The 12,014-nt window shown below is 31.6% G+C and overlaps 1 protein-coding gene and 1 pseudogene across 1 annotated transcript; both read left to right on the top strand.

Moving 5' to 3' along the window:
* LOC106324454 overlaps positions 1-2,231 on the top strand; it is a 7,103-nt pseudogene extending 4,872 nt beyond the window's left edge.
* A 123-nt stretch (positions 2,232-2,354) lies between these two features.
* LOC106324453 lies at positions 2,355-7,934 on the top strand. The gene is made up of 7 exons (XM_013762417.1): positions 2,355-2,369; positions 5,361-5,690; positions 5,745-5,964; positions 7,101-7,331; positions 7,415-7,572; positions 7,664-7,753; positions 7,866-7,934. The coding sequence occupies exons 1-7, from the start codon at positions 2,355-2,357 to the stop codon at positions 7,932-7,934; spliced, it is 1,113 nt and encodes a 370-aa protein (XP_013617871.1).
* The last annotated feature ends 4,080 nt before the right edge of the window (positions 7,935-12,014 follow it).

The raw sequence follows: 12,014 nt of genomic DNA, 5'->3' as shown, positions 1-12,014 counted from the left end.
AAGAACGTGAGAGAGAGAAAAAAAAAAATTTTTTTTTTTTTACGGGTATTTGGGATCGGGTTGAGAGAAAATTATTTAGAGAGTTTGAGTATTTTCTCCTATTATAACGAGAAAATTATTAATCGATTTCTCCGTTATAATTGAGAGGTTGTAACTCCTATTATTTTTCTCGTAATAAATTCTTCTACCTTGTCCGTGGTTTTTACCCTTTGGGGTTTTCCACGTTAAATCCAGTGTTCCATTTATTACACTATTTCTCAAATTATTAGCTGCGACCCTGCTCTATCCGGTCCAGTTTTACAACACTTACTTACATTGACTACTCTGTTTTGTTTTAAATAGATTCTGAAAAACAAATATGCGACCATCCGCTCCTCTCGACTAAGAGGGCTGCTGAGGACGTCCTCGCAGGAATGGAATCAACACTAACACCAGAAGAAGCAGGTGTCGCAGAGAGATTGGCTATGCATATTGCAGACAATGTGGATACAAATGATTTTCAGACCAAGAACGACAGTATCTCTTGCAAATTGTCATTCATCATGTCGCTACTGGTTATATCACATTTATGGTTCAATTAGTGAAATTCATTTTGATACATTTTTTTTCTACATTGTTGCCCAGGAAAATTTGATTCCAGTAAAGGCACCGTGTTCTAATCTTTTCCCAGACACGCAAGATGCTAAGTCTCATTCAGGATTCTCTTACTTCCAACTGCTATAGTTTCTTGCGGATTGATGGTACTACAAAAGCCCCTGACAGATTGAAGACTGTTGAAGTGAGTTTTTCTAACATTACATTTCATTATTTTTTTTCTTTTTCTCATCATGAGTTAGTTATATTCCCTTTTATCTTCATGATGTCACAAGCGTTGATCGAGCATACAGAATTGGACAAACCAAGGATGTCATTGTGTATTGGTTAATGACCTCAGCAACTGTGGAAGAAAATATTTACAGAAAGCAGGTCTGTTAAGTTTTCTGCTTTTTTTGGTTGGCTTATTGATTTGATATGATCATTCGCATGATGTAATGCCATTGGTGTAGGTGTACAAGGGAGGCTTGTTTGAAAACCGTGACTGAGCATAAAGAACAAATCCGCTTTTTCAGCCAACAGGTTTAGTCTCAGTTCTGTTGTCAATGGTGTTCTAATTGTTAATCCTATTTTCTAATCGTTTTAGCAATTTTTTTTTACTTTTATTTATGTTAGGACCTTCGAGAACTTTTCAGTCTTCCTAAGGGAGGATTTGATGTTTCACCTACACAACATCAACTATACGAAGAGCATTACAACCAGATCAAACTGTAAGCATATCATTGATTCTGAGAGAAAATAAAAGAAAGTGTCGTTGAATTTGATTCGCTTACGTTTGTAAAATTCTGTAGAGATGAATTTCTAGAATCCCATGTTAAGTTCCTGGAAACTCTCGGTATATCTGGAGTGAGTCATCACAGCTTACTCTTCTCCAAGACTGCTCCAATACAACAAAACGAAGTAGAAGAAATAAGGTGGATTTCAAAACAACTTTTCTCTTTTATTTATAAAACAGACATCCTGATTATGATTATTTTGTAAACATTTGATGCAAAAGAAAAAAAGAAAGGAGAAGGAGAGGAACAACATCATACTTGGGAGGTCCATCAGCAAGCTCTTCTCAGGACAACATGAACAATGGGTATATTGCTATCCACAACCTTTTGTCAAATTTAACTGTTGCGCTTTTGTATAATCGCTCACCTATTTGAAAAAAAAAAAAACTTGTTTCTGCCAGGGCTGAGTATGCTTTCAAACCAAAGGACGTGAAACTGGACAAAAGAATCATCAACATTTCTCCAATAGATGAATATGACTTGTCGGAAAGAGAGATTAAAGCAAGAGTCAGTCGGTTATCTATGCTATTCCAGAACAAGGTAAGACATGAATCAACACTTGTAAATAACATGTAATAATCTAGCAAAAGCTTCAGGTTTCTCTAAGTCTCTGTTTTTGGGTTTCATATGTGAGAGAAAGTATGGTCGCAAGTTTACCTGATAGAGGAGCGAAAATACAGAAACAGATTGCTGAATTGACTCGAGAGCTTGAAGAAATAAAGGCAGCACAAAGCAGCGATATGTCTCATCAAGTTATTGATATAAGCCAGAAGATGCATATAATCTTACAAAGTTAAAACTGTATAACTTTCTAAATATGATAGACGTCTATAACTAAACATGTAAGTTGGTATACTGGTTTCTAAGACATGGTTTGAGAAGTTTGATGGAAAAGAAAGCATTGATTATATACTCTACTTTGTGAATCAAATTTGGATACCTTGAAACATCTACATGATAAATATAGTTCTGTGGCAAGCAAAAATGGTGGAGGGTCAGGTGGTTCATAGTCCTAAAAGGCTAATCATCTTCTCAAACCCAGAATAAAGACGGTGGTGCAGTTTTTCAGAGAAGAGTTCTCGGTAATGGTATCGACTTTAAAAGAATGGATAATCACTACGGAAAGCTTGTAAAAAACTATGTTTCATTTTCTGGTTTGTTTTGCTTTGACATTTCAATTAGTGAGCTTGTTTTGATTTAGGTTATTTGGTGATTTTTAAGTTAATTTCGGTAATATTGAACAGAAACCGAAAATATTACTCATCGGGTTATAAACGGTTATTATTGTCAAAAACCGATTCCAACCAAAACCAGAAAGAACAATCTGAATCTGAACCATAAACTAACCAAGTACTATTTGGATACATTTTCTAAATCACCCAAAACCGAATGATTTTGGTTTGACAATCACATTTAATGTAAATTTTAATGTTTTATTATTATGTGAGAATTCTAAAATGTGGATCTTTTCAGAACAGATGAAATATATTGTTTGGCAATTGATGCATTGGTTTTATTTTACTTTTCATTTTAAACCAAACTAAATAAAGAAAAATAGATAACCATCAATTAGTCAAATTAAAACAGTTAATTAGAGAGTTATTTAATGCATAGCACGTAAACAAAAATCAATAAAATGAGTTTTCTTTTAATATATAGTAGGATTAAACTGTTTCTATATGTCTAGAAGACTTTATTTAAGAATTAAAAAATGTTAGTAGTTTCTATAAATTGTATTTAACTCTGTATCTTATATAATTTATGAATACATGGTGATAATAAAAAGAATTAAATGAAACCAGTATATGTTTATATCGTTTATATATATATATATATATATATATATATATATATTATAAGTTGGTTATGTATTGGGGTTTAGATATTAAAACTATACTATTTATACTTAGCCCTTGAGTATATGTTAAATATTTTTTACTTATAAATCTCGTAAAATACTAAAATAGTATATGTTAAAGTATATATTTTAAACACGACATGTAAATAAAAATTACCTTAAACATATTTCTTTTCTATAATATAAAAAAAAATTAAAATGTATTATATCAAAATGTATAAATTAAAGAAAGAACACATATTTGAAGGAGGTTATCTATTTTATTATACCTAACTCGAAACTATATTAGTAAATAATGAATATTAATAAAAAAGTAAAATATATTAAGCAAGTCATTATTATATTAATAAATCCGAATAGAAAATATAAACAATAATGCTATAGAGTTACACATATATAATATTAAAATAGAAATTATATATTTAAAATATTTGTAATAATATCAAATACATTTATAAAATGAAAAAATATCTATACGTATGCTCGGATTAGAATTGATATGTATCAATACCATTAAAAGAGGATCATTCTTATTTTATGCCCTTAATGAAAATTTTAATTTTTCCAAAAATACCCTTATTTTTTGCAAATGATTAATAAAATTCATTAATGGCATTTGAGTCTTTTGGTTTTGGGCTTGCAGATTATGTATTTATATGGATCAATAAAAATGGGCTTACCTATACTTATAAGATATATTATTTTTATTTAATATAAATATTTTAAGTTTAAATATTATATCTATATATTATGAAACTAAATTAATCAACAAACGTAATGACATCATAATATTATTTTATTAAATCTATATATCATAAAACTAAATTTTAAATCTAAAATAAAAAATACAAGAATCTTAATAGGTTATTAAAAACAAAAATAAACTAATACTGTCATATCAATAAGTTTTTTGTATTATCATTTTATTTGGATGAAATAATAAAAATATCATCAAAGTTTAAAAAAAATCACAAGTTTATGTAATATTAAAAATATATGATTAAATTAATAAAAAGTCTTAAAATATTATCAGATATCAATACCATTAAAAGAAGATCATTCATATTTTATGCCTTTAATGAAAATTACAATTTTTCCAAAGATACCCTATTTTGTGCAAAAGATTAATAAAATTTACTAATGGAATTTGAGTCTTTTGGTTTCGGGCCTGCAGATTATATATTTAAATGGATCAATAAAAATGGATTATATATTATTTTATTTAATATAAATATTTTAAGTTTAAATATTATACCTATATATTATGAAACTAAATTAATCAACAAACGTAATGACATCATAATATTATTTTCTTTAATCTATATATCATAAAACTAAATTTTAAATCTAAAATAAAAAATACAAGAATCTAAAACAAAAATAAACTAATACTGTCATATCAATAAATTTTTTGTATTATCATTTTATTTGGATGAAATAATAAAAATATCATCAAAGTTTAAAAATCACAAGTTTATGTAATATAAAAAATATATGATTAAATTAATAAAAAGTCTTAAAATATTATCAGATATCAATACCATTAAAAGAAGATCATTCATATTTTATGCCTTTAATGAAAATTACAATTTTTCCAAAGATACCCTATTTTGTGCAAAAGATTAATAAAATTTACTAATGGAATTTGAGTCTTTTGGTTTCGGGCCTGCAGATTATATATTTAAATGGATCAATAAAAATGGATTATATATTATTTTATTTAATATAAATATTTTAAGTTTAAATATTATACATATATATTATGAAACTAAATTAATCAACAAACGTAATGATATCATAATATTATTTTCTTAAATCTATATATCATAAAACTAAATTTTAAATCTAAAATAAAAAATACAAAACTTATAATAGGTTATTAAAAACAAAAATAAACTAATACTGTCATATCAATAAATTTTTTGTATTATCATTTTATTTGGATGAAATAATAAAAATATCATCAAAGTTTAAAAATCACAAGTTTATGTAATATAAAAAATATATGATTAAATTAATAAAAAGTCTCAAAATATTATCAGATATCAATACCATTGAAAGATGATCATTCCTATTTTATGCCCTTAATAAAAATTACAATTTGGAGGAAACTCTTGAAACTTCGTCTGCAGGTTTATGAGTTCATACGTTTTGAAGTTCATGATGGCCACACGGCTTTCTTCTGGGTGGATGATTGGCTACAAGTAGGGAAGTTAATAGATATCACTGGCCCAATTGGCACATGCCATTTGAGAATTGATCGCCATGCAAGGGTGCGGGATGCAGCCGGGAATTCAAGTTGGAACATCCGTGGCCACAGGAGTCGCTACTTTCAAGAACTTATTGATCGCATCCAAACTGTACAACTACCTCATGAAACTCTCGGACACGACGTCGCGCTGTGGAAGCACTCCGATGATAATTATAAGCCTTACTTCTCAGCATCAAGCACTTGGGAGCAGGTAAGAGATAAAAAACCCGTTGTCTTTTGGAGAAAAGTTGTATGGTTTCCACAGGGAGTTCCACGCTTCTCGTTTATATTGTGGCTTGCGGTAAAGAATAGATTGTCCACGGGTGATAGAATGAGAGTTTGGGGCATCCAACAAGGTTGTGTATTATGTGGTGAGAGGGATGAAACCCGTGATCATCTTTTCTTCGCATGTCCTTATTCTTTCACAGTGTGGGACAAGCTGGTGAACAGGTTGACTGGAAATGGCACAGATCCAGACTGGATGGGCACGCTACGGCACGTCAGCGACAACTCACTTCCCCTATTTGACAGGATTTTGCTAAAAATGGCGTTCCAGACATGCGTCTATTTATTGTGGAAGGAAAGAAATGGGAGGAGGCATCACACATGTTTGCGAACAGTATATCAATTGATCAGGATCATTGATAAAACAGTACGGAACAGGATTACTTCGCTCCGATACAAGGCGGGCCATAAGTTAGAAGGTTTAATGCGTCGTTGGTTTGAAGTTACGGCCTAGTTGATTTTCTTCTCGATCTGTAAATCATTTAGCTATAGTTTGCACTAAAGCTTGTAATACTCTACTATTTCTATTCTGATCAATAAATTAAACATTTCATCAAAAAAAAAAAATTACAATTTTTCTAAAAATACCCTAATTTGTGCAAAGGATTAATAGAATTTATTAATAGCATTTGAGTCTTTTGGTTTCAGGCCTACAGATTATATATTTAAATGGATCAATAAAAAATGGGATTATATATTATTTTTATTTAATTTAAATATTTTAAGTTTAAATATTATACCTATATATTATGAAACTAAATTAATCAACAACCGTAATGACATCATAATATTATTTTCTTAAATCTATATATCATAAAACTAAATTTTAAATCTAAAATAAAAAATACAAAACTTATGATAGGTTATTAAAAAAAAATTAATACTCTCATATCAATAAGTTTTTTATATTATCATTTTATTTGGATGAAATAATAAAAATATCATCAAACTTTAAAAATCACAAGTTTATGTAATATTAAAAATATATAATTAAATTAATAAAAAGTCTTAAAATATTATTAGATATTTTGTGTTTTTAACGGATCATTGGTACCAAATCACGTATTAATAACGTGTTTTTGAGTTTTTAATGGTTTCTATGTATTTTTAGTTAACGAATTTTTCATTGAATACGAACCGGATTATATACAATTTACGGGTTTACCGGTTCAACCACGGATCTGAGTTGGATATGAAAACACTTCTTAAAACTCAAACATTATTTTTATTTCTTAAAAATTATATGTTCTCTAATAAAAAGTTATAAATTAAAGTTTCTACGTCAAAACTGAAGTGCTTTCCATTTTATTGATTGATGGATGGATGGATGATACAGGTTTCACATACATGTCTTCAGATGTGTCGAAATGGGATTATGCTAATCCTCCTCAGACTGCTGCTATAGTGATGGTCGTATCGGACTTTGTGGATTCGATTTCACATTGTCTTGTCCGCCTACTACAAGAGAATAATTACAACCTTTTTCTTGCCATTTCATCTAGGCCTTCCAAAATGTCATTCCTGCTCACTTCTGCCGAGTGGCTCTGGGAAAGCTTACTTGCAGCAGGTCTTCTCTCTCACATCCACTTCTGTTTTAACCATAACCCACCATGCACGCTTTTTTATTTTGTTTTTGTTACATTTCCACAGGTTCAGAGAAAAGAAGAATACTTCTTCAGAAGTGTAGCAGTAAAAGTGAAAGTGGTGAACCCACCGCAACGTTGTATTGCAAATTGTGCCACTTTGGTACCAAAAGCATTGATATTTTCAGGACGCATCTCTCAACTGATGAAAAACATGCAGAAGAAGTAAGCATCCTCTCTCTCTCCATCTGCTTTCTATAAATAACATTCTCTAACCATTTGAGCAATAACCCTCTTTAACTTTTTGCACTCGCAGGAGAAGAGACTTCCTGCGTCTCGTAAATCTAATATTCAGGGCCAGAGGCGATTTCGAGTAGCTGAGTACGATCGACATCATTTGCCAGAGGCAAGTTTTTTCTTTTTTTTTTCTTTTTTCCTCTCTCTCTCTCTCTTTTTTTACAAAAGATTGAATAGAAAAAGTAGTCGCATGTACACTCAAAATGTGTCATACATTGTAGGTGAAAAATGATCGAAAAACCAAACGTATGAAGAAGAAAGCAAATTCGGACGGGTTTTGGACTTCTTGATGATCACTTACGTCTTACTAGTCGACCTTGATCTCAAACCTAGAGTGTTGAACTTGTTACTACGCTGCAGCTCTTGCTTTTCGTTTCTAGTCTATGTTTTAATTTAAAATACTTGTTTTTCATTTTGCTTTGCTTGTTTAATACCATGGTTTTATCTATTTAAGAAATACAACAAGTTAATCTTATTATTCACTAACTGTTTAGTAGTTCTTTTCATTTTCGGATTCGCAGTATTATTGATTAGATCAAATTTAAAGTTTTAGATTACCTTAATCCCAGTCGGCTATATGATCAAATGCCTTTCAGCCAATTAAATTGACACATCAAATTACAGTGAAACCTCTATAAATTAATAATGTTGGGACTACACCAAAAATATATTTTTTTATTAATTTATAGAGATTATTAATTTATCGATATACTAATTGAACCAAAAATTCAATTTGGGACTATAAAATTATATTATTTTATATAGATTTTTAGTGTATATTAATTTATAGATTATTAATTTAAAGAAGTTATAGTGTATATGATCAAATGCCTTGCATGCCTTGGCGTACTGAACCCACGTTTCTGTTCAATCTCCTTAGCCCAATACACAAAATGAGGCCCACCTTGCAGTTTTATTTTAGGTGAAACTTTCGTACTCAACCCACGTTTCTGTTCAATCTCCTTAGCCCGATACACAAAATGAGGTCCACCTTGCAGTTTTGTTTTAGGTGAAACTTTCGTACCCAATATTTATTTGTAATCTTTGTATTGAATTTTCTAACACAATCATATATATTAAAATAGAAGTCACAACCTTGATTCATGTGTAATTTTTGTAAAATAGACATATTCCTAGAAAATCATGTTATATTTAATCTCTAATCTTATCATTTAAATTTTGGACCTACCAGAAATTTTTATTGGGCTATCAATAATTGGATTTAAACAATAGATGATCCATTGGATTTATAGATAGTATAAATTAAATATATATAATTTAATGTTGTAATATACTATACCTCTCCACATGTTAAGTATTTAAATATTTGTTGATGTTAAATTTTAAAATTATTATTTTTAAATAAAAAAAATCATATTATCTAACAATGATTAATATTTACTACCTTAAACCAATGAATTTAAAATATATAGTTTATTTTAAAAATTAAATAAAAACTAAATGTTTAATTATTTACTAGATAATATAAATATGTGAAGTGAAAAGTTTAATTTTTTAAAAACTTTCTAAATTTGTGAAATGTTACAATATTTTTGAATATGACAGTTAAAACAATATTTTAATAATCTTTATATATATAGTTACGATTTTAATAATTAAATAATAATCCAAAAATATATATATAGAAGAAGATACAAATAAATGTGAAAGTTTGAAACAATCTATTCAATGAAAAAAATATACCGTAAAGTCATTAGAACAAACCCATCCTTAAGAGTTGCATCACCTGCACAAACACCTGAGAGAGTCAGAGACTTTAAAAGACACTTTGGTTATAAACATATAGAAAACTGATGGAAGAGAGCTCAAAGTGAAACCTTCTGGAGTTTCTGCTGCTTTCCCCACGGCACAATGAGTTGATATAAGCGTTCCTACAATGAGATACAAGAAGACATAAAGAAAACACACACTAATTGTCTCTAGCAGTGAAAAGGAAGACAGCATATACCGGCTCATGTTGAAGTCTATAGTAGAGTTCTCACTGGCCATCATTTTGGTAAGGTATCTAGAGTGATATTCTGATCCAAGTCCATGATACCTGAGTGAAACCCAATTCTAAAAGGAATAAAGAAAGATGTAAGTATTAAATTCACAAATCCATATCTAACAACAACTCAATTAATAAACCAAAATAAACACATTTGTCTTTCCTTCTTCAGGTACTGGTTTCTGATCCTTGGAAACTTGTACTCCCTTGTTCTGTCATAGATAAAAAATGGGATGAGAATCATGAAAATGGTGGCATTAGTAGCCAAACTACTCAGTACAATCTTTGACAAAGAGAAAATAAGAAGGCTAAACTCTAGAGGAACAATGTTAGATCATGACCCCTACCTGTTTTTTTGATGTTCTTGCAGATTCTTCAGGAGCTTCTGCTTGTTTTCTTTTGGATGAAAGATACTTCATAGATGGTCGGAGCTGAGGAACAGCATGAACAGGATTCAAGTGTAACTGCGAGACCAATAACAAGTCCAGTCTTATATAAGATATCATCCACACTAGACAGTACAATGTTATCAAACTTCGAAAAGAGGGAAAGACAATCAATACCTTATCACCTGAAAGAACTCCAATAGCATAGTCCAACTTAGGAGGCGGTTTCCATGTTGTTGTCAAGGTCTACCAAATACAAGAAGAACGAATGAATGAATGAATGTTGCATTCAGGGCCATATTTGAGATTTTGAGAGGGTATAAACATTTTAAAAAAAAAATATTAATTAAAAAATCGTAATTTTTTTTTTTTGGCCAAGAATTTGAATTTCATATAAATATGAGAAGAGTTTGTAAGATTTTACAAAATAGTTAAAGCTAGATGGGGTGCACTTTGGCAAAAAAGGATAAAAACAAAGTGTAACCCATAACAAAAGACTTACTAATCATTCATCAGCCAAGAAAGCATAAGGTTCTTGAAACTCTTCTTGCTGTGCTGTTTCCCCAAGATTGTATCTCTGATATGGCGATCAATGAGCTTATACAACGTTTGAGGTGTAGACGAGATTCCGTCATGCAGACGTTAGTTCCTTTCCCCCCAGATACTATAGATAGTTGCGTGAGCAACAATTCTTTTAAGTATCAGTGGAGTAGTGGAATCCCTTAGAGATAACCACTCAATAAAAGATGTCCAAGTGATGAAGCATGAGTGAGTATACCCCAATCTACTCAGAATCAAAACCCAAACCTGTTTACTGATATCACAACGCAGGAGCAGATGGTCACGGGTCTCCGGCGCTGAGTCACAGAGGCAACAGTTTGATGAAACCCCAAGGCCCCAGCTTGTGAGCCTCACTCTAGTTGGCATCCTATCGTTCTGTGCGATCCACATGGGGAAAGCATGTCGAGGAGTTGCCATTTTGAACCATACACTGTTTGACCAAGTGACTGCAGGAGCTCTGTTTCTAATCGCCTCCCATGTTCGAGAGGCAGAGAAGTCATCTATGTTCTCCCCATCAACGAGCCAGTAAAATACATCCTCAGTTGGTGAGGATGACGGCAGATGTATACTCGTGAGATGAATATGGAGGGTCTCTGCAGCAGGCGAGCGCGCACCTCTCAGTCTCCAACCATTTTCATCACAGCTATCAGCAACTGAAGCAAATAAAGGAATTGAGAGCTCACGAGGACCTGTGTCGCCGAATACGTTGATTAAGGGACCTAAAGGGGTCCAGATATCCCACCAAAAGCGTGTGGTTTCACCATTTCCAACCTCTGCTCTCAGGAAGTTTGTAGCTAAAGATCGCAAGTTTAAGAGAGATCTCCATGTCCCTGAACCCACATTTTAGCTTCGAGACTCCATAAACTCTCATCTCCAATTTTGTACTTCTTAATCCAAGAAGCCTATAAAGATGGGTTAGAGATATATAACCTCCAGATCAGCTTCAGACAGAGGGTCTTGTTCCAAATTTCTAGATTTCTAAAGCCAAGCCCCCCTTCTTTTTTAGGTAAACAGACTGTACTCCACGCAATCTTTGCAACTCCACGATCAGTAACATTTCCAGTCCATAGGAAGCGGGAGCACAATGTTGGGATTGTGAAATCCCGTGTCCAACTCTATATTGTCCGATTAGTACGATATTTTCCACTTTGGGCCTTAACCAAGCCCGCATGGATTTAATTTGGTTTCCTTCCCAAAAGGCCTCGTACTAATTAGAGTTGGACATCTCTTTATATATTAGACACTCCTTGTCTAAACTTCCAATGTGGGACTTGGATTGACATCTCTCATTCTCCCCCTCAAGCTAAGGACCACACACCTTGTGCCATTTCCTCTAGCGAATCATCTCGGTGCCTTGTCGCATCTTCGACATTCGACACCCTTAGTCGCAAGGTTACTTTGAGTTGCTTTTGAGA

Source organism: Brassica oleracea, chromosome C2 (genome assembly GCF_000695525.1).
Source record: "Brassica oleracea var. oleracea cultivar TO1000 chromosome C2, BOL, whole genome shotgun sequence".
NCBI lineage: Eukaryota > Viridiplantae > Streptophyta > Magnoliopsida > Brassicales > Brassicaceae > Brassica > Brassica oleracea.
The sequence above is the reverse complement of the archived record's forward strand: the minus strand, read 5'-3'. Positions and strand labels throughout refer to the sequence as shown.